This window comes from Zootoca vivipara, chromosome 3 (genome assembly GCF_963506605.1).
Source record: "Zootoca vivipara chromosome 3, rZooViv1.1, whole genome shotgun sequence".
Lineage (NCBI taxonomy): Eukaryota > Metazoa > Chordata > Lepidosauria > Squamata > Lacertidae > Zootoca > Zootoca vivipara.
This window is the reverse complement of record NC_083278.1, coordinates 102,735,818-102,759,386: the sequence shown is the minus strand read 5'-3', so window position 1 is coordinate 102,759,386 and position 23,569 is coordinate 102,735,818. Positions and strand designations below refer to the sequence as shown.

Here is a 23,569-nt window from a genome sequence, read left to right as displayed (position 1 = left end):
GCAAGAAATTAACACAACAAGCCATTCAGCTGAAAGCAGTGCTACCAAATTCGCTTTTGAGAAAGCTGAGATGACCATGTCATGTAATTGAAACAGTGAGGAAACATTTATTTCCCAAATTTTGGGCCAATTTATGAAAACAGGTTCATTTACCAATATATTTGGTAAATGGATGTGCAGTTTAGCCCAAGACAAAGGAGGCATTCCATAGCTTCACCACCGACACCTCTTCCTTTCAGGTCAGCTTGTAACTACCACAGCACTAGAAATGACCCATAGCTCAGTTGGTAGAGCACGAGACTCTTAATCTCAACTTACTTGTGGGTTACATTCAAGCATTGTGCCTAAGGCCAAAATCTATATGGGCTTAAAGCCGTAATAAATATCTATCTATCTAAGGCCAAAATCGCTTACAGTCATACCTTGGAAGTCAAACGGAATCCGTTGCCGACGTCCGTTTGACTTCCAAACGCCAGGGCGTTCGGGATCCAAGGTACGACTGTATAGTAAAAACCCATTGAGTTTGTTGGTGGGTGTCAAGGAGCTGTCAGGAGAGCACAAGTCATCTACAGGGCAGCAAAGAATGTGAGGAACGAAATGCAGTTAGCTTTTATTCACAGGAAGTGACAACACAGCAGAGTTCCTCTGGTTCATCTTAATACAGCTGGAGACGTTACTGAAACTGACCACTGGCCCTTCCCTTCCCCTCTAACCTCTCACTCTGGATCCCTCCCTAGCAGACGGGGCTCTTCCTCTGGGTCTGTCTGGCTCCTTGCTCAGCAACGTGCAGGATTCTCCTCGAGCTGGGTATCAGAGGGAGTACCAGAGGACTGGGCCTGAGTAGCAAGGGCAACCTCTGACTCCTCTCTGCCTGAGTCTGTGCTCACACTGCAACTCTCAGCCTCTAGCCCTGTCCTGGAAGGGCCTCCTCCTTCTGACACCCCCCTTGATTGCTCAAACCCCCTGCTTCAAGCATCTCCCAATTTGTCCCTTCCTCAGGCTGTTCCCCAGTGCCCCACCACCACAATCCAGGGTCGTCTTTTTCCCTATCCTCCCTGGGGGGGGCTCTTGGGCACTCGATGCCCTCCACTCTTCCTCATCCAGCCAGGCCCTGACAGTGGATGGGATTGTCAAAGTCATTTTCACCAAATCCCTGCCCCCTTTCCACCCCTTTTAAAATTTCTGCCATGTGCGTAAAGCTGAATGTTTGCAGGTTAAATGTGCGTAAGTTGAAAACTTACTGTACTACACAGTGAGCTTGGGTGGAAATAAGTCTTGCAGTGAGCTGGGGGGGAGGGTCTGAATGGAGATGGAAAAGGAGGGTGGGAAGCAAGAGAAAGCAATGATTTTATTAGAGAATGTTTGATTGCAGACCAGGGTACAGGCAGTAAAGCAGTATATCTCATTCCTGTGGAAATTGGGTGGATACAGCACTCTTAGCAAGTCTTAGATGGAAGCAGCATATTACAAGGCATGTAAGTCCTGTCTGGGGAAGGTAGGTGGCAGGTCAACCTCCAATGGAGGGGGGAAGCAGGATGGGAGCCAAAAATGGATGGGGATGGAGGAAGAGGAGAATGCAGACACACACATTGCCACTTCCAGTATATTTCCCCCAAGGAATGTGACCCTCAACAGTAAAATAAGATAAAATAAAATACATCTCATAGTCCATCTGAATAAGTCTTCAGTTCTGATTTCCAGATTGACTCCTGGGCTGTAAAGTGATGCCTCTATACTGGAATTGGAGTAAGTTTTTCCCTTTCAAAGCGCTTTACTGCTGGAAATTCAATCTTGAAGTATGTGCCCATCTAACTGTCCTGTAGAGCAGCAGCAGCAGCTGAGGAAAGAATCTTAGAATTATAGCATTTCAATCCTTCATTTTATAGTCCACAAAATAGTGTTGTTGTTGGGTGTTTTTTTAAAACAAAACAGTATTGTACCTGATCTGCTCTGGCCCAACCCTACTCAGAGTTTCAATACTCCAGGTTTGTGCCGCTGGTGTTTTGATCTATGGATTTTGGAATAAGTGGCATAGACAGATTTTCAGGAGTGAAGCCGAGATGTAGTGAAAAGCCAGAAGTTTGTTGAAGAATGAAGGCATAAATATCTCCATAGAGGTTCTTTTAGTTGTGCTTTTCCCCCTCCTCAGACTTTCACTAAGGGAATAAATAATACATCGCATGGTGGCAGCTAGTTTGCTGTGGCGTGATTGGCACCCATGCAACAGCTAGGGTGACTAATTGCCTTCCGAGACCAAATTAGTGCTCCTCCCTGGGGGTGCCACGGTAAAAATAGAAGTAGTTACTTACCAAGGACCCCTAGATCTGTGACAGGAACATTAGAGGCTTATTCCAACCACAGCATAATGGGGAACTTCACGTAAATTAATGTTCATTTCTCCTCCCCCCACCCCCCACTGCCCCGAATGTAGAGTGCAGTCAACACAAACCAAAGGAGGCAAAATAATTTTTAACAGTTTTCCTGCTTCATTTTTAACAACTGCCTGCTAAGAGGATGAAGCAGTTAATGTACCATTCAGTCGCTCCATACTTGCTTTCTGCTATGCTTCTACTTTGTTTAAATTGGGAAGGAGATATCCCGCCTTCCTTACCTCCACTAGTTCTTATCTCCTCCAGATTGCCTTTTTCTCCTGCCTTGCCCCCCCCCTTTAGCAGGCAACCTCTCTTTTCTCCAGGCTCCTCCCACGCCCCTTCTCCAGTGGTAGCTGGTGGCCATTGTGGGTGGTAGGATGGACAGCAGGAGCGGCCAACAGTAGGTGGAGCCAGAGCTAGTTGACAGAGCCGACTAGTTGTAGTTTTGCCCCACTGAGGCTAAGGAGGAGGAAGCCATCAAGAAGTGCCACTCCTGGACAAGCTATGAGGAAGAGGCCAGGCAGGTGGGAGCTCAGGGCATTGGGAAGGACCCATCTTGAAAGCTTGCAACATCTCACCATTCCCATCTTTTCCCATCTGCAGCCTGTACAAGATGAGTGTGCTGGTCAGGCTACAGTACTTGCAAGTAACCAGCTGGCTTGTGGCTTCTTCCACCTGTTCTCTACCCAGTGACCTGCAGTGCTGAACCAGTAGTGCCTGATGCATTTTGACTCTTGGTTCCATTTTCTCTGTTCTCCCTTTTTTCCTATTGCCTCCAGGCTTACAGTCACTCCCCACTTCCAAACTGAATGTCAGAAAAGAAGGGGTTTGTCTAACAAATCTTCTTGCAGCAATAGAGCAGTGCTAGAAGAGAGCGATCTCTCTGCCTTTTTGAGAAAGAGAAGTTAAGCTCTGGGGATTCTAGAGCAGCGTTCCTCAACTTGGTGCCTTCCAGATGTTTTAGACTTCAGTTCCCATCAGCCTCAGCCAGCACTGGCTGGGGCAGATGGAAGCTGTTGTCCAAAACTTTTGGAGGACACATGTCAGGGAAGGCTGGACTAGATCAGGATCTTGCACTCTGTAGCCCGTGGAGAGTATCAGGGTGGGCCACCTAGTGAATACTACCAAGAGCTATTTCACCTCTTTGTGTTGGATGAGTGGAAGTTTCTGGAGAGAACAGCAATCATAGGAAGTTGCCTGCTGTGTCTACCTGTATCACACATATGCTTTGGAACCCAACCATTACGTTTTCAGCCATATGCACACGAATGTGTGTCGTTGCTTTTATCTGGAGGGACCTTGTACAGCCACAGCTCAGATTGAGTATGCTGCGGCTTGTGTACTTTCAGCTTGCGTACTCGGTGTACCCGGAAATGTTTACTTCCGGGTTTTGTCACACACGCATGCACTAAAGCGCCGCTCGGGTTAAGTACTTTTCGGCAGACATCCCCAAACTTCGGCCCTCCAGATGTTTTGGACTACAATTCTCATCTTCCCTGACCACTGGTCCTGTTAGCGAGGGATTGTGGGAGTTGTAGGCCAAAACATCTGGAGGGCTGCAGTTTGGGGGTGCCTGCTTTTCGGGGTGCAAATGCCACCCCGGAACGGATTGAGTACTTAACCTGAGGTACCACTGTACTTATTAAGTTGTCTCCTGATCCATGGTGATATCTACCACCAAGAGAAGGTGATGGCCCTGAGGAGATCAGTTGTCCTGGGGTTCTGGAACAGATGGCAAGACAAGGCTAGACCTGTGAATGAGGACCAAGGTCCTGATTCAGGACCACGGTCAGCAATCCTGTAGCTGAGGTAGAAAATACAAGTACTGTACTGCAGTCTCAGCAGTGTCTTAGAACTAAACAGCAAGGGTATATGAAAGATACCACAACCACCAATAATAATGTAACCACAGCAATTACACCAGTTCAGAATGAGAGCAACCATTTACAGCCCAAAAGCTTTCCTGAAAAAGGAGGGCTTTGATTGTCTTGTGGAAGACAAACAGGCCAAACCCTACGCCAAAGGATAAATGGACATAAATCTGACATCAGGAACCACAAGACAGAGAAACCAGTAGGAGAACACTTCAATCTCCCAGGACATTCTATACAAGATCTCAAAGCAGCTGTTTTATTACAGAAAAATTTCAGGAACAGACTGGAAAGAGAAGTTGCTGAATTGGAACTCATTACCAAGCTTAAAACCACGGAGCCACCTGGGATGAACAAAGACATAGGATTCTTATCTCATTATGCATGATCTAGCTTTCTTTAGCGCCTCAGCCCTTGCTTTCCCCCCGCAGGACCAATTGCAGTCATCAGCAGTCGTTAACAGCCATCTACAGGTTTACCACTCCCATCAGCCCATCACCCATTCCCACCCACCCCCACCACCCTCTGTATATACATAAGGGTCTGACTCTTCTGTTTCAAGTGTATCTGAAGAAGTGTGCATGCACACGAAAGCTCATACCAAAATAAAAACTTAGTTGGTCTTTAAGGTGCTACTGAATGATTTTTATTTTATTTTGTGGAAGACTGTTAGAGATGGGATGAGACGAATTTGCATCAGGAAGAAAAACAATGTTCTGGGCACAGTTGCTGAACAGACCCCCTCCCTATTCCCAACCAAGAATATTTTTGGGAATACTGGTAAGTGTCTGACAATGATCTCACAAGGCAGCCAGGCTTACGCTCCTTCTCTTGACACCAATAATTATGTTATTATTATTGCCAGTTGAGACGGAATCATGGAAGTAAATACCACTCAGAAGTGGCGCTGCACATAGCCACACCCAGAAGTGTACTTCATCAAATGCTATTCCTCAAGGCAGAATTTGAGACTTAATATCCACACCATATGAGGAAGGACTAAGTTGATCTGCAGCATTCACTACCTTGTTTAATTCTATCCCAAAGCAACCTTTGAAGTAGGTTATCGTTCCCTTTATGCAAATGGAGAATCGGCACGGAAACGCAGTGGCTTCCTTGAGGCCGCCCAGCAAGTTATTAATTGGGTTGGGCTTTGAACGCTTCCCTTCTAGGCCTTAATTTACACTTCAGCCAATGGGCCACATTTGCTTTTATTTACAAGTCATGTGAGAGCACAGCAGGGTAGGCCCTGAAGCAGCAGGTAGTATCTTCCTTCTTGTGGAGCTTCCTTCCTCCCAAAACACTTCTCTCCAATGATTTTATCCCCCACCCAAGCAACTATTTTTGACATTGGTCACATGCTCTGCCTGTTTTAGGTTCATTCAAGTACATCTCAAATTAGCCCTGTTGTGAGTGTCAGGAGTTATATCTTGTCCATTCCTTCTGGCTCGTCTTTCATCTGGATTATGCAGAGCGTCTACCAGAGGCATTCGGTCCGTCCTTTTACCATAAATTCTGACCTGCTCAAGGCCTTCCCCTTTGGCAAGGAAAATGATGTCAACTTTCTGAGAGTTTGGAGAAGCCAGGGACAATTGGCCATTTAAGAGAGTAGGGCATTATTTAGGCCTGTGAGTTTGTTTCAGAACGAAATGGTAGAAGTAGAAATACTGTGTATGACTATTTCAGGTGTGGGGAACCTTTGGCCCCCCCAGATGTGACTGAACTACAACCCCTATAATCCCTGACTGTTCACCAAGCTTGCTAGACCTGAAGGACGTTGTGGTTCAGCAACATCTGGGGGACAAAGGTTCCTCACCCCTGCCCTATTTCAAGTGCTGAACACCTCTGGAATTGGTAATAGGCTGAAAGGTAAAGGTAAAGGGACCCCTGACCATTAGGTCCAGTCGTGACCGACTCTGGGGTTGCACGCTCATCTCGCATTATTGGCTGAGGGAGCCGGCGTATAGCTTCCAGGTCATGTGGCCAACATGACAAAGCCGCTTCTGGCGAACCAGAGCAGCGCACGGAAATGCTGTTTACCTTCCCGCTGTAGCGGTACCTATTTATCTACTTGCATTTTGACATGCTTTCGAACTGCTAGGTTGGCAGGAGCTGGGACCAAGCAACGGGAGCTCACCCCGTCACAGGGATTCGAACCACCGACCTTTTGGTCAGCAAGCCCTGGGCTCAGTGGTTTAACCACAGCGCCACCTGGGGTCCCTAACAGGCTGAATAAAGGCTAATTAAATCTGGACAGAATGGTGGCACTAGCAGTAACTGCCTCACTAGATTAATAGGGTGGTGTTCAATCTGTTTTGGACGGGGCTGCACTTCCCCTTAAGGATCACGTTTGTCACTGTTGAGTACTGTTAGATTGGGGTCTTACTTTGGTGGCCTGAATGATCCTTGACAAGAAAGGAGATTCCGACTAAACATCAGGAAAAACTTTCTGACAGTAAGAGCCGTTTGACAGTGGAATGGTCTCCCTTGGGAGGTGGTGGACTCTCCTTCCTTGGAAGTTTCTAAGCAAAGGTTGGATGGTCATCTGTCATGGATGCTTTAGTTGAGATTCCTGCATTGCAGAGGGTTGGACTAGATGACCCTCAGGGTCTCTTCCAACTCTGTGATTCTATCCGTGTGGCAAAAAGCACCTTTCACCTGCTTAGGTCTGTGAACCAGTTGTGACATTTCCTACACAGAGAGAGCCTTGTGACTCTTACTGATGCCCTGCTAATGTCCAGCCCTGGTTACTGCAGGGCATTATACATGAGACATCTCTTGTTTCTTTACTGGCTGCTAATTTGTTTCCAGACATAATTTATTGGGCTGATTTTGACCTATAAAGCGCTCTATGTCTTGGCACCAAATTAGATGAATGACCATTTTCTCCTGCATGAACCACCCAGTTTCTTAAGTTGTTGTTGTTGTTATTGTTGTTTGAATTTATATACCGCCCTATACCCGGAGGCCTCAGGGTGGTTCACAAAATAAAATCAAAATATAAAACCACAAAATACATAATCAGAATAAAAATAACCCAATAACCACCCCCCCAAAAAACCCCTGAGCAACCTGGCGGCTGAATTCTGCACTAGCTGAAGTTTCTGAACCATCTTCAGAGGCAGCCCTACATATACTGCATTGCAGTAATCTAAACTTGAGGTTACCAGAACATAGACAACAGTAGTTAGGCTATCCCTGTCCAGATAGGGGCATAGCTGGGCCACCACCCGAAGCTGATGGAAGGCACTCTGGGCCACTGAAGCCACCTGAGCCTCAAGCAACAGCAAAGAATCCAGGAGTACCCCCAAGCTACGAACCTGCTGCTTCAGTGGAAATGTAACCCCATCAAGAGCATCTAGGGAACCACGCTAAAATGTTTGTGGGAGGCTTTTCTCAGATTAGCCTCAGTTTCTGATGTGAGCCCTGCTCATGTCAAACCAGAGGCCCTCTACCCTGTTTCTCCTAAAATAAGACATACCCATAAAATAAGCCGTAGCAGGATTCCTAAGCATTTGCGCAATATAAGCCATACCCCGAAAATAAGACATAGTGATAGGCGCAGTTCTGGAGGGCGCCAAGGAAGAGGCGAGGCTGGGCACATAATAAAAAAATAAGACATCCCCTGAAAGTAAGCCATAGTGTGTCTTCTTGAGGAAAAATAAATATAAGACGGTGTCTTATTTTCAGAGAAACACAGTAGATGTTGGGCTGCCCCTCCTTCCTGCACTGGACAGAGTGGTCAGTGGTCAGAGACAGTGGGAGCTGTAATCAAGCAATGTCTGGAAGACCACAGGTTCTCCATCCCTGATGTAGGGTCCCACCCGACAGACTCAGATGAAGGACGATGAACACGCAGTGTGGCACTGGCTCCACCTACTGTTGACCTCCTGCCTTGCGCCCCACCAGTCCCAACTGGCAGCCTGCTCCCTTGTCCTCCTTGTTGTGGCTCACCTTGTAGACTTAACCCCAGAGGATTATAGTATCCAGCAAAGGCTACTGTTTTTCTCACACATAGAGTGCCTTTGAGCTCCGAAGGCACCAGAATGCCTTCTTCGATAATGCTTGGTGGATTAATATTATTTTAAAACTAATTAAAAGGGCATTACCAGCATAACGCCTTGGGAGTCCTGGTGGGCAGAGTGGGAGAGCTGCCGCAACTCTCCGCCGGCTAATCCGTTTCCTTTTCCCCTCCCAAGGTGAGCCAGGTTAATCCTGCTGGAAGTGGAATCTCTCCACTCAGACAGATCTGTGTAATGTTTGCCCCCGAGCCAAGTTAATTCCGCGCGGCTTAATAAGGTGAGGTGGGTGGATAATTTGGCCTTGCTGCTCTGCTCTGCTCCTTCTCTGAACTTCACACTGGCAGTGGAGCGACCCTCCCTGCAGCATGGAGAAAATCCCCCCGGCTCATTTGAGCAGGGAAATAGGCAATTGCTTTCTTAGCAGTGACTTGGCTGCCGAGGTGGAGGATCTAAGCGTCTCTGCACGGTGTACCAAGCATTTGGGGCAGCCTCGGTTCAGGGATGCCCAGCTGGGGCTTGATAAGCTGTGCTTGCTTTTTCCAGATGAGAACTGGAGGCACACTTCAACCTTAAACACCCAGGAAAGTTTGCTTTTAAGCATGGGTACGAGCATAAGAATTATTCTGACAGCACCATGCTCTGCTTTTCTGTCCATTTGTAGCAGAGCACATGTTCCTCTGTGCAGTAGATCCCAAGGCTCACCTTCAGCTGAAAGGATCTTGGGTAATAGAGTTAGGAAAGGAATCTACCTGAGACCGTGGAGAACTGCTGCCCGTCAGAGTGACCTTTTGCACTTGTTCAAACACAGTAGCAAAGATGAAACCCCAGAATAATGAGTCCTTTGCAGTTTTGGACTTTCAGACATCATATTGCTTACAACAGTCTTCCTCAACCTAGCACCCTTCATATGTTTTGGATTAAAACTCCCATCATCAGCCAGGACTTATAGGCCAAAACTTATGGAGGTCACCAGGTTGAGAAAGGCTGGCCAACCGATGGCATACTCGTTGCATCCAAAATCCAAAAGAAGACTTGTAACATTAAAGTGTGGAAGGTCTCTTCATTTCCTACAACTCTTGACATTTCCCCCCCTTCCTCACAAGCCAAACCGTGGGCAAACCTTTCAACGTGTTAAAACTCAGTAAGACCACCAGGAGCATGTTGAAATCATTGGTTGCAAGGAGGAGGGCCAGTTGGCCATGCTCTGGTCTACCACAATTTGTGGGCAGCTGAATGGAAGGACTTGTCTCATGCCTTTGGCTCAGATCCAGACCAGCTGGCAGGTGGTGTGCCGTGAGAATATTGGGTGGTGCTTGTATATATGTATTTATTATTTTTAAAAAGCATGACATAAATGCAAGATATGTTGAAATATATAGGTAAAGCTCATCACACCCCTTCTGTGACTCCCTGGGTCGTCCTGTGTGAACTCATTCACAGTGGATTTTGCTTGCTGTGTTCATTTATTAGGAGAAAGTGTTCTTAAAGCATTTGTACCAGTAGTGGTAGTTGCTTTTCAGTGACATGCCACCACCCCTTGCCCCTGCATTCCCCATTTCCTTTTCTTTAAGGCTCATATCTCTGGAAATCTTCCTCTGCCTAATACAGACTGCTCTGTTGCTTCACCTTGTGTCATCAAATTCTTAGCGTTGTGTTTTCCCTCCCTTACACAGGCCAGGTGAGGTTGTGATGTGATAATTGACTCTTAACACTTCAATCCGTGTCTTGTTGCAGGGTTCAAAGAGAGTCCTGAGATCCAATGAATATGTTCTGCCCCCTGGAGGCTTGATGGAGACTGACCTGGAACTGACATTTTCGTTGCAGGTAATTTGAACTTTGCTCGCCAGATAGCAGAGAACCGTCCCTCGACAGGATGATTAAAATCTTTTCCCTGCGTCTCTGGTTTTCTGAACAGACAGTGCATTTAGAAACAGACAGGGAAGAGCTCTAGGAGTTTCCTTGAGATTCTGTTGAAGAGGCTTTCTCTTGCACACGTAGGGTATGATTGCTATTCTGACAGCAGCCCTAGATATGTTTACCCCCCCCCCACGGAAGTCAGTTCTGCTGTGTTCAATGGGGCTTGCTTCCTAGCAAATGTGTTTAGGATGGCAGCCAAAGGCTCCTTTCAAATCAGCCATTCATGAGAAGGTGTTCCCCAGCATGGCCTAGAGTCAGGGATAATGGGAGATAAGATCTAGTGAGCATCTGGAGCGACATCAGAATGGGGAAGGATGGGCTAGGCCAAGTGAACTGCTAGCCATGGTGTGATGATGATGATGATGATGATAATAATAATAATAATAATAATAATAATAATAATAATAATAATAATACCCCACCCATCTGGTTGGGTTTTCCCAGTGTTGAGGAGATGCATGGGAGAAAACATGGAGAGCATTTGAGAGATCAAGTTTGTTTGTTCTTAAGTTCTCTGCTGAGTGCTTATTTACGATTTACTTACTACACCTACTCCTACTACATTTATATCCCACCTGCCCTTCAGGGAGGTCAAGATGGTGTAGATGATTCTCCCTTTTTAATCTTATCCTTGTAACAACTCGGTGAGGGTGGCTGAGAGACTGTGACCAGACCTAGGCCATCTGATGAGCTGCATGGCTTAGTGGGGATTTGAACCCTAGCACTACCTTGCTTGGGATGCGGGTGGTGCTGTGGGTTAAACCACAGAGCCTAGGGCTTGCCTATCAGAAGGTCGGCGGTTCGAACTCCCGCGACGGGGTGAGCTCCCATTGCTTTGTCCCAGCTCCTGCCCACCTAGCAGTTTGAAAGCACGTCAAAGTGCAAGTAGATAAATAGGTACCGCTGCGGCGGGAAGGTAAACGGCGTTTCCATGTGCTGCTCTGGTTCGCCAGAAGCGGCTTAGTCATGCTGGCCACATGACCCGGAAGCTGTACGCCGGCTCCCTGCGGCCAATAAAGCAAGTTGAGTGCCGCAACCCCAGAGTTGGTGACGACTGGACCTAATGGTCAGGGGTCCCTTTACCTTTATCTTTACTACCCTGCTTATGGAGTGCTCTCCCTAGGAAGGCATGCCTGGTACCATAACTGGCTAGTTTTAGGTGCCAGGCCAAAACCGTTTATTTTCAGCTGAGCTTATGACCTTTCGCTTGGAGAGTTTTAGATTATGTGGCCTCTTCAGTGGGTGGGATGTGTTAGACCGTCTTCTGCGTGTGTGAATGTTTTAGCTTTTGTTTCGTTTTCATTTTATGTTGGTTTAATTTTTTTCTATTATACCGTAAGTCGCTTTGCATTTACTTCTTGCAATTGGAAGAAAAAGTGGCTAATAAGTGTAATTCATCATCATCTTCTTCTTCTTCACCCTAACCCAGGGGTCGACAACGTTTTTTGAGGCCGGTCTGGTCCACTCCCTGCCAGACCTCTTGGTGGGCGCCCATGCATGCACTCAAGCTCGGAATAGCAGGTCGGAATAGCAGGTCGGAAGAGCGCCGGAAATAGTGTGTGTGCACAGGTGCTCCTCTGTTCCGGAAGTGCACCAGAAATAGCATGTGCACACACTATTCCAGCGCTCTTCCGACCCGGAAGTTGGTCCCCGCGGTGACCAAAAAATGGCGCTGCGGAAAAAAGAGCATGGAATCCCCACACCGATCCATGGAACGGCCGTGGGCCAGTTCCAGGAAGCTCATGGGCCAGAACCCAACCTCTGCCCTAACCGCTACACTGAACTGGCATCTCAAGAACAGCATGTTATCTGAATCTGTCTCCTCCTCCTCTCCCTGTAGTACCCACACTTCCTGAAACGTGATGGCAACAAGCTCCAAATCATGCTCCAGCGCAGAAAGAGGTACAAGAACCGCACTATTTTGGGCTACAAGACCTTGGCAGTGGGCATCATCAACATGGCTGAGGTAAGGGAAGCAGCAAGGTGGGCAATTATGTAGGCATCCCATGCCTTTAACCATCTCTGAGCAATGGGCTCTTGGTGGTGCCAGAGCTGATGGGGAGCAGGAGTGGCTCATGCAAGAAACCTGTTCTGGCACCAGGGCATCTTCTCAAGTTCTTTGTAGGTTGTGCTTCTTGTATGTGGGAGGAGACTGGTCTGTTCCAGAAGCCTCTTCCTGCACAAGGAAGTAGAATTGGAGCCCCCCCTTCTATGTAGATCCTGTCTATGAAGCTGCTCTTCCACATGGAGGCCCAGATGTTGCTGAGCCGCAGTTCTCATCAGCCCCAGCAAGCAAAGTCAATGGCAAGGCATGGTGGGAGTTGCTTGCTTGTTTTGGCTGGTGTTATTCATTGTATTTGCCAGTCGCTGTTTTCATGGAGTGAACCAAAGCAAGTTATCTTAAAGCCAATTAGGAATTTCCCCAAAAAAATCCTAAAAGCACAGCTGTACAGAAAAAAAGGCAGGGCTTACAAGTCCCACCCCACTAAAAGAGGGCACAGTGTCACCCTTCAAAATAAGGGCTAAAAGCCTAGGTAAAGTGAAAAGCCTTTGCTTGGCACGTAAATGCAAATGGGATGGGTGGGGTGTGCCAGGTGTGCCTTCCTTAGGAGAGCATTCCACATCTAGGGGGCCACCACTGGAAAGGCCCAATCTTGTGTTGCCAAGTTCTGAGCATGGAGGGGCCCACTCTAAGGAGGGTCTCAAGATAATGATCATAAATTGTAGAGTTGGAAGGGACCACAGGATTCTTGTAGTCCGACCCGATGCAGTGCAGGAATATTTCGCCCAATGTGGGGCTCAAAACCACAACCCTGAGATTAAGAGTCTCATGCTGTACCGACGGTTTGCAGGGTCCAGGTTGGTTCCTGTGGGGAGAGGTTATATCTTGAAGGTCCTGAGTTTCTGATCTGCATAAGGCTTTATAGGTGGAAACAAGCATTTTGAATTAAGCCTGGAAACATAATTCGTAGCCAGCACAGTCATGCCAAAAGTGGTGTTCTTTGTTCAGACAGTCCTGCTGTGATCAAAATTCTGGTTGTTGAATTCTGCATCGACTGCAGTTTCCAAACCATCTTCAAAGGCAGCCCAATGTATAACACATTTCTCTACATGGAGCCCAAATACATGTTATTCTGCCTCCCTATGGCAGGTCACTGGTCTGCTCCAGAGGCTTCCTCCTGTGCGCTGAGTATCCATTGATCCCTTATTCAGGTCATGCAACACCCGACAGATGGAGGGCAGCTCCTGGGCCTCCACAGCAACATCAAGGATGTGAGCATCCGAGTGGCTGAAATCAGCATCTACTCTCTCTCTAGCCAGCCCATTGATCATGAAGATGGAAATGTCCCCTCTGGCCCCAAAATCAAAGCTGGTAATGTATTACTTATTTTTATTTTATTTATAAATTTTATTTTTCGGTAATTTTTCTGTAAAAGAAATTTACAGATGTGCAAATAACAAAAACACAAATCGCATACATTTCTAATACATATATATTTGACTCCCCCCCTTTTGTGGTTTCTTTTAAATTTATAAGTTATTCTTTAGTTTCTCATAATAATCTAACTGCTAGCCTAGTACCTAAAAACTGTTTCGGTCAGGTTCTCATCCAACTCTCATCTGTACCTTCACTGACTTTCTGTCCTGTGATATGTCCTCTCCTACATCCATCCAGAATGGCTTTGTTCCTAAACATGCCCTCTATTCTTTCGCTCTGCTTGTGCCACAGCTCTTCCAGAATCCTTACAGTGGCTCCCTACCATCAATGACAGATTCCTAGGCCTTAATGGCAAACTCAGTGGCTCCGTTCCATGTTTTCCTCTATTCCCCAGTCTCCCTTCCTTTCCCCCTTTGCTGGCTCAGTGCAGTTTGGCCATGGTCTCTGCCTTTTCCCATTCCAGATCGCTCTCCAGATATTGACAACTACTCTGAAGAAGAGGACGACAGCTTTTCCTCCGAGCAGGAAGCCAGCGATGATGCCGTGCAAGGCCAGGTAGCTACTGACCAACCAGCCTTCTGTCTGTCTGTCTATCACATTCGAGTCTCACCTTCCCTCTATGACAGTGGTAGCCAATGTGGTGCCTTCTCAGGTGTTGCTGGACTAGAACTCCCATCATCCCTAACCATTGGCTGTGCTGGTTGGGGCTGATGGGAGTTGGAGTCCCAGCAACGAAGGCAGCACATTGACTTCTGCTGTTCTCCCCATGTTGCCTTCCAAGTTATGCTGCTGCTTTAGCAGCTCATCCGCATCCAGTCTCTGAGCCGTATTGCCATCAGTTACGTACAGTGGTCTTGCTCAGCCTGAAAATGGTATTTCCATCCTGAGGGCCACAGTCCCTTCTGGGCAACTTTTCAAGGGCCACATGGCAGGTATGGGCAACAAATCCTGCCTTTCTACAGCAGGCTAGTTTCTACTCTCACCCCTCTCTGTCCTCCATTCAGACCAGCAAGAGTCTTTCTCAAGTTCAGGGACACATTCTTCCCAGTGCGAAATAAGGCCAGTGAGGGGAGCTGCCTGGCGCATCTCTGAGGGCCACGTGGAGAGGAGGGGAACTTCACATTCTTCTGATTCTGTGCTGCCATCTCTCGCTTCTCAGGACTTATATGATGAAGAGGATGAAGTGAGGAAGCCGAAGAAAGCCAGGCGGAAAATGATCAGAACCACATCGATGACCAGAGTAAAGACAACCTTCCTTGCCTTTCCAAAGGGGAGTTTGTGGGGGGTTGGAGTTTTCATTTTATTTCATTCCCAGCACAACAGACTAGATGTGGGAGGCTACCTGATCCTCCCCAGCAGGTGGCGCCATAGAGGATTTCGTGCTCAGGCTAGAGTCTGGTTGACCAGAAGTTGAACTCGTTGGTATGCTGTGCCTGATGAGCTTCGCTAGATGTGCTGATGGTTAGGGAAAGCAGAAGTTCATCTCCAGTTATTCCCCCCCCCCAAAAAAAAAATTAGCAGGAGCCGAGTAAATTGTGCAAAATAAGCAAATGTGCTTAATCTGCGCAATGGACAAGCTGCGTAACTCATTGATCCCATATAACAGTCTTCTCCACTGGATATTGTTGGACTACAGTTCCCATCATCCCTGACCATTGGCCATGCTGGCTGGGGCTGAATGGGAGATGGAGTCCAACAGTTTCTGAAAGGCCACAGATCCCCCACCCATGCTCTTAACACGTGCCTTTGTGTGGCAGCTGCTTTTTAGCAAACCGGCATCTTCAAACCTCCCATGCATGCAAACTCCCATCCACTGTTGATTCCTGACCTCCACGTCCCTCCATCCAAATGGCCGTCTACATGACAGGCTTCTCGTGCGCCTGCTTATGTGCAGCACTTAGGGGCACACGACTCAGCTGCCACATTGATTTGCTTTTAGATATGGCTGAAAGGGCTGCTTGTCAGCAGAGTGGCAGCTCTATCAGGGCTGGGGCAATAATGGGTCTTGACATCCTCCCACCCAAAGCTTATATTCTGGCCTTGCAGATTCCGAGTCCCCTAAGCAAAGACCATGGCTGCTTCCACGTTCTGTTCAGTGCTCAGATTATTTATTGAGCAGTCGTACGTTGCGTTCTTGTCGTTGGCCGTAGTTCAGCGGTAGAGCACCTGCTTTTCATGCAGAAGGCGCTAGGTTTAATCCCTGGCATCTCCAGGTAGGGTGCAGAGAGACCCCTGTCCGAAATCTGGAGAGTTGATGCTACCACTCAGTGCAGACAAAACAGATCTAGATGGACCCAGTGGTCTGACTTGGTATAAAACAGTGTCCCTAGCTTCCAAAGGGAGGCTGGAGGAAAGGTAGTGTTGATAATAGGCAGTGCAAGAGAACTGGCCCATAAGCCACTGTGGGGATTGGGGTGCTGTCAGCTACAGCAGCAGCAGCACCCATGCAAAGAGCTCTGGAGGTGGCGGTGATAAGTACTGGGCAGGGGGTGGTTGGTGCCGGGGGGACAGCCTGTCCAAAAATACCTGGAGCTGGGCCTGCTTGGGGTCCCCCGCCAAATCATTATTATTTTGGCTAGTGGGTTTTTGTTTTCAGGGAAAGAAGCCAGCGAGGTGTGGGACTGTAGCCAGGGTAGGTGGGAAGTGAGAAGCCTCTAGCACTGTGATTGAAATGTTTACCCCCACCCCCAACTTCCTTTTCATTTTAGCAACCAAACTTCAAGCAGAAATTTGTTGCCTTGCTGAAGAGGTTTAAAGTGACGGACGAGGTAAGAAGCTGTGAGTCTGTCCCTGTCAGGCATGTGGCCAGCCGGCTTTCTCTTTTCTGCCCTCCTCTTCCTCTCTCTCTCTCTCTCTCTCTCTCTCTCTCTCCCACCTCCCTACATAGGTTCCTGTTTGCAGGAGCAACACCTGTCTCTTGGGCAGCCGGCACCCTGTGAGCAAGACCCTGCTGAGGAAGACTTAGATAGCTCAGTGGTGGAACGTTTGCTTAGAGCGCAGAAGGCCCCTGGTTCGTTCCCCGGCATCTCCAGGGAGGACTGGCAAAGACTCCCTGTCTGAAACCTGGGAGAGCGGCTGCCAGCCAGTGTAGATGCTGCTCAGCTAGATGGTCCCATTATCTGACATAATGTGGGGAGCATCCTCTATAAAACACCCTTTAAACGCCCTCTCTGCCGCTCCCTCTTCAACCCCTACCAAAAACATGGCATCCCCAAATATCCACAACTAGAATTGGCGCTCCGGGACTGGCTGGGACGATGCACGGGAAGGCAGCTGCTTCTGTGCCACCACACACATCAGCTGTTAGGTGGGGAGGCTGAGCAGAGTAAACAAAGTCCGGCTGCACCTCCAGTCTCTTCGGAGCTTCCCCTGCCCTTACTGACGTCGTTCTTCAGGCTCCGGGGAGGGTCTCCTTGTGAGCCACGAAGGCACCCTGGCTCTCCCTCTCTCCCAGAGGGACGACACCTATAGACGCCTATAGCTGGAATGGGAAAGAAGGAGCTTCAAGGGGTGGTCGCCCAGCAGACCTGACACGGACTACCCTGTTCGCCCAATTTAACCCTTGCTGCAGACAGATCTGGCTGGGTTTCCCCGGCCATTCTGTGCAGCTTCCAACAGAATATTAAAAACACGATAAAACATCAAGCATTAAAAACTTCCCTAAACAGGGCTGCCTTCAGCTGTCTTCTAAAAGTCAGATAGTTGTTTACAGTGGTGCCTCGCAAGATGAATTTAATTCGTTCCGCGAGTCAATTCGTTTTGTGAAAAATTCGTCTTGCGAATCACGGTTTCCCATAGGAATGCATTGAAATTTCTTTTTCTTTTTTTTGCCCATAGGAACGCATTAATTAAATTTCAATGCATTCCTATGGAAAACTGCGATTCGCAAGACGAATTTTTCATAAAACGAATTCGTCTTGCGAGTCACCTTCAGATCGCAAGACTCATTCATCTTGCGAAAAATTCATCTTGCAGGGCATTCGTCTTGCGAGGTAACACTGTATTTCCTTGACATCTGATGGGAGGGCATTCCACAGGGAGGGTGCCACCACCAAGAAGGCCCTCTTCTTGGTTCCCTGTAACCTCACTTCTCACAGTGAGGAAACCACCAGAAGGCGCTTGACCTCAGTGTCCGGGCTGAATGATGCAGGTGGAGACATTTCTTCAGGTATACCAAGGGCAGCTGGTTTCTTGCAGAGGTGAGAGAATGGCCCTGCCTCCCTTCTCCGCAGCCTGACAGCAGATCGCATGCTTTGAGTACAGAAGGTGCGGTCTTCCAGAACCAGCAGTTTAAAAGAATCTCTTGCAGCCACGTTTGGGGTGACTTCTTCTGGAAGGACCTCTGCATTGCGCAGCGGACCGGCCTTTGGCAACCTGGTGCCCTCCCGATGTTGTGGATGGCAACTCCAGACAGCCCCAGACAGCACTGGGAGTTGTAGTTGCAAACATCTGTCGGTCCAGGTTGGCAAAGGCTGCAGGAGATAATCCTGGCCTAGGTGGGCCATTAACCTGACCCAGTATAAATCCACTTTGTATATTCATAGCTGAAGTACAGGTGGGATTTACACTGGGACAAGGAAGATCAGAACCCCTCACCCCATGCTTGGTGCATGAGAAGTAGGTTAACTCTGCTTCCTCCTCCCACTCTGGCAACATGAAAATGCTTGTTATTTCTTGCTTGCTTCCCACCCCCTCAACCTTGCTAGATCCCCTTAAACAAAAAAACAATCGTTTCAATCCGTCCTTAGCATTCACAGCTTTCATCATTAGTAATATCCGCAAATGCCATTAACATGCTGTTTTAATGCCATCTTCTATGAACAAAAGGGGGGGATGAAATTAAAAACCCTGCAGATATATTGCCCCTTACAGTATTATTTATTTATCCTTTCGGCCTTGGTTTAATGGACTGGCTTCAGGTCACCAAAATGTCATCATTAAGGGTTTCCAAGCAGGTCTTAGCAGATGCTGTCCGGACGGGCAGAGGGGGCACAGCAGACACACCCTCACCAGGTTTCATCTGTTTGATTGCATGAGATTGATGAGAAAGGGGAGACTGGGTGATGTTGTCTAGTACTGAACAGCCGGAAAATGCTCTTTCTGGGCGTCTATGGTCAGGGTGTGTGCATTTTGATACTGCAGGGCAGCAAAAAGGGATTTTCCCCCCTCCCCGCAAATTCATTAGATTATTGTTTGATTTTTGCCTGGTGTTGCAGAGTGCACTACAAACTCCACTGGCTTTAGAATCCTGGGCAGACCAGGATCCTGCAGGCATGCACTTTCTACTTCTCTTAATCCCCCCCCCCCTGTGGCCTGGTTCGAGCTTGAACTATTTATTTATTTCATCCAGGATATTTGTACCCTTCTCTTCAGCCAAAAAAGTCTCCCAGAGCAGCTTACAAGAAATCATTTGAAATGAGACAGTCCTAACTAGCAGGCTGACAATCTAAAAAAAAGGCACAGCACTAAAGGGAAAAGGAGCAGGGAGGGTGGAAGAAGAAAGCAAACTCACTTTTAAAGTTAAATAGTCTTTGCAATGACCAGCTGTTTTGTTGTCGTTGTTTTTAACATGATGCACTTCTGCCTTAGAAAGGTAAATAAAGGTGTTTCAGAAGAGAAAACTTTTTTTAAAAAAAGCTGCCTGTGGAGTAAAAAAGCTTATTCAAAGGAGGGGGGGCGGGGAGTGACTTCGAGAATCAATTGTTTCTGTAGCTATACACAGAGCTGTTTGTCTTCTCAAAACTCCCTGTGTGGATAATTTGGTATGGAATCTAATGCCTGGCACAGAATCTGGTAATTGGATTTTTTGAAAAGACTTTTTTTTCATTGAAGCACAAGTATATGCATTGCGAGATGGAAAAGCAAATAACAGAAAACAAATGTGGATAAGGCAGCTTATAACAAATATAAATTGCCATAGCCCAGAAGACCTATAAAGAGGATTACTTTCATGAGTCGGGCAAGTGTGCCTTTTCAAATTAGATGATGGAAGATGAACTCCCCAGCACCCCTTTGTTGGTGTCAGATGGGTGGGGAGCAGGGGTAGAGCTGGGTGCTCCGGCACCCGGAGCGGCACACATGCTGTGCACCGGGGGCAGGGCCAATCCGCCCACAGGGCCAATGCACGCAGCTGCGTGATCCTCCTCGGGGGCAGATCTTGGCAGAGCACCGCGATCCTCCCCTACAGCAAGCCAGGGGAAGGAGGAGAGCTGCAGCTTTTCTGCTTGCAACTTTGCCGCTCGCCGGGCTTGGAGTAGTCGGGATGACACCCGGGGTGCACCACACACCCCTTCCTACGCCCCTGGTGGGGAGCAGCTTTCAGTCCCAAGGGCCACGTAAACTTATAAGGAAGCTTTCTGGGGCCAGCAGTGAGTGTGTCATTGGCAGAATACAGGAGATGGCTCTAACCTTGGCACATAAATATGCCACATATTCCATCCACGCAGAAATCAGAGGTTTTCACATCCACACCTGCAAGACCCGCATCTCTTCCTCCTGCTGCCAGGCAAGCAAAGAGGCATCCTCTGAGTTCAAAGACACATTCCCAGTTAGGCAAAAAACCTCTTGATGAGGCTGTGGGGAAGGGCCAGGGAGGATTATTGGAAAGGGAGGATCCTGGGAAGGAAATGTGACTCTAAGCACCAGATAGAGAGGCATAGAGCACTTCATTCATGCCTGAGGCCTAAGGTTCCACACACCCCTATAAAAGATGTTGAGGGAAGCGACAGTCACATCCACACCACACATTTGAAGCACTTTTATACCGCTTTAACAGTCAGGTATCTCCCCCCCCCCAACCCCAAATTCCAGCAACTGTTGTTTTTTTAAGGGTGCTGGGAATTGTAGTTCTATGGGGTCAGCACCCTTAATAAACAACAATTCTCAAGCTTCCTTGGGGGAATCCCTGACTGTTAAAGTGATATCGGAGTGCTTTAATATTTTTAAATGTCACTGTTTGCTTTTAGATTTTGTTGCATAGCACAAAACGCAGGTTGCAAATGCAAAAACCTCAGAACCACCATAGCACATCAATTGCACAGAGAAGCGTCACATCCAGACGTAAAGACCAGTTTGAGAATCTGTAGGGACAATTTAATCAAGAATATGTCTAGGAAATAGCTCCAGCTAAGAGGTGTGTCCCCACCCCCACCCCAGTAGTTGGGGGTATTTTGCCTCCTATATTTCATGCTACAAATATCATAAATAGAGTATGCTAGAAAATCTGTAATCTTCGACCTTTTCTGAATGGATTACAACACTTGATGACTTCATTTTTTTAATTTTTGGTCTTGGAATGACGGGGTTACAAGTGGTGAAATTCATTTTCAAAATGGTCTTGTGGTGTATGTGAGATTACCCCCCCACCCCACTGTGTGTTTTGGGTTCTGCAGGTTCTGGATTCTGACCCAGTGGATCAGACGCAGGAAGTGGAAGAGGACCTGGGTCTGCTCTACGACAGCCTCGAGGAATGCAACAACAGTGACAGCGGCCCCGAGATAGAGGATAACGAAAGCGTCCACAGCACTCCAAAGCCCACCTTGAGGTAAGAGCCGACAGGAGGTGAGGCAAGAAGCTCAGGCCCCGTAGCAACGGGAGACTCGTAGGGTTGCAAGCTCTTCCCCTGTGCTCTGGAGGCCATTTCCTCCTTCCCCAAAGGAGACACAATCCCCCAGGCAGATGCCTTGCCGGAAAAACAAGACCGTTCAGTTGCATACGCACCATGCATTTAAAACACATTGGAAGCTTCAGGAACCCTGGGAGCTGTTAGGAGTTGCTATGGATTGTAGCTCTGTGCCGGGCATTTATTACGGTATCTATTTCCTTATTAAATGCATAACGCCACCCTTCATCCAAAGATCTCAGGGCATCTTGCAGCGTAAGAAACAGGCTATTTGGGCAGGTTAGAATGTGCTTTAAATACATTTTAAATGTTCGCGGCCTTGGTTTCCTTTCCCACGGTGAAGCCAGGCTCCTTGACGGTGCCCCAGTGGCAGGGTATGACTTATGAGGTACATACAGCTCCTGCACTTTTGATTCATTTTCTGAGGGGGAAAGAGGGAGGTTTGGGACTATAAAGTAGCTTAGTGATAGATGCTGATAACTTGAGGCTGACCTTGGATTTGACAAGCTTGACAGAGAGCCCTGCGTAAGCCCCACCAGAGACCGGAGTGGATTGATGGAGCAGGAGAGCACCTCCTTGGAGAGGCTGCGCTGCCCGAGGGAGGGGAGGACGTTACGATCACATCCATCCCTGCTTCAGAAGCAGCCCTTTTGTGTGTGCGCTTGGAAGAGGGGCAGGGAGGGAGATGGGGGGGAAACAATTGCATCTCAGAGCCTGGTAGAGGAGATAGGCCTGGCCACCTCACTTAGCAGCTGTGTTTAAATGGCTTGTTTTCTGCTGGGGGAAGGCTGGGGCAATGTGGAGAGAAAGAACATACAGTGGTACCTCAGGTTAAGTACTTGATTGGTTCTGGAAGTCCGCACGTGACCTGAAGCGAACTTTCTCATTGAAAGAACGGAAAGTGGATTAATCTGTTCCAGATGGGTCCACGAAGTACTTAAATTGAAAGTACTCAACCTGAAGTGTACTTAACCTGAGATATGACTGTACATATTGGTATTTCATATTCTCTTATGATCCCGCAGGTCCCCTTTCTCATCACAGAGCTGAGGTAAGGGTGCAGAAAAGCGCAACCAAATGATCAGGGCAGGAGCAGATAAAGATAAAAAACTTCTGGAACTTTGGGGTTCAGAAAAAAGACTCTTGGGAGATGGAGATGATGAAGCAGGGCTGGAGAGCCTGTGTCTGGACTCCCGATTCCCAGTTGCCCTGGGCAACATGGCCAGTGGTCCAACACGACATTGGCAGGGGGTTGGACTGGATGGCCCTTGTGGTCTCTTCCAACTCTATGATTCTATGATTTTATGACAGGAGTAGCAATTTTACTACATCCGGAGAGCCGCAGGGTCCCCAACACTGGGACAGAGGTTTTGAAAAGTGTGCATGGGTTTGAAGAACAGGGGTGGTAGGTTTCAACCAAGGTAATGGATTGGGCAGTGGATTCAAGAGTACTGGGCTCTGTAGTTGCAAAATGTGGTGGTGGGCACCAGTTTAGGACAGGGATGGCAAACCCATGGCCTGCCAGATGTTTCAGGAGTCCAGCTCTCACCATCCTCAATCGTGGGCCATGCTGGCTGGAAGCTGATTGAGTCCAGCAACATCTGATGGAGCCGTCGGTTCCTCACCACTGGCTTTGATGGTTTTCAAGGGAGATGGGACAAATTCACAGAGGATACGTTGACTCAATGGCTATGCGTTGATCCTAATGGCAAATTGGTACCTCCAATTATGTAGTCAGTTGCGGGGTTGGGGGGCGCTTGTAAAGCTTTAGGAAGTGTCTGGTTGGCCTTATTGCAGATGCTAATGTTGCACAGCTTGAAGCAGCTGGATGCATAAAAACCGACTCCTTTTGGAACGGAAGCCTTGTCCAGACCCATTAGATATTATTTAATAACTTTACTTGCAGAATTTTCTTCAAAACAGAACAGATACATCAAATGAAATATCCAAACCGTTCCATAAGACATATCCCAGTCCAAGGCATAGGCTCAGCATCTTACGAAATATGAAATAATTCCAACATCTGTAGAAATAGAGGTCTGTCTCTCCCCATAGCCTGTATTCCAGACTGCATCCTTCCTTAGGATAGGCAGCTCCTGGAAGAGTCTTTTACATCCCTGCAGAGCCTGGGAACAAAGACTTCAGCCAACACCCTTCCAAAATGGCGAATTTGCAATTCAATACCTCTCATGTGATCTAAGGTTAAAACTCCAGCCAGAGCTACCTGAGAACAATAACAATTAATTATCAACCCATCAAGGCAGCTCAGAGAGCCCTTTTTGCTCTGAATTTAGCTTCCGAGGAATCTTCCAGTTAAACCCTTCCAC

At 47.8% G+C, this 23,569-nt stretch overlaps 1 protein-coding gene across 3 annotated transcripts in view; it reads left to right on the top strand.

Annotated features, from left to right (window-relative positions):
* The window catches only part of LOC118083080 (phosphofurin acidic cluster sorting protein 2), a 175,216-nt gene that overhangs the window by 127,867 nt on the left and 23,780 nt on the right, over positions 1-23,569 (top strand). For all 3 annotated transcript variants that reach the window (XM_035111139.2, XM_035111141.2, XM_035111140.2), the window contains exons 3-9: positions 10,000-10,089; positions 12,023-12,148; positions 13,396-13,555; positions 14,085-14,176; positions 14,781-14,861; positions 16,330-16,389; positions 21,013-21,164. In XM_035111139.2, the coding sequence (XP_034967030.2) occupies positions 10,000-10,089; positions 12,023-12,148; positions 13,396-13,555; positions 14,085-14,176; positions 14,781-14,861; positions 16,330-16,389; positions 21,013-21,164 (761 nt within the window). The remainder of the gene's footprint in view (positions 1-9,999; positions 10,090-12,022; positions 12,149-13,395; positions 13,556-14,084; positions 14,177-14,780; positions 14,862-16,329; positions 16,390-21,012; positions 21,165-23,569) is intronic.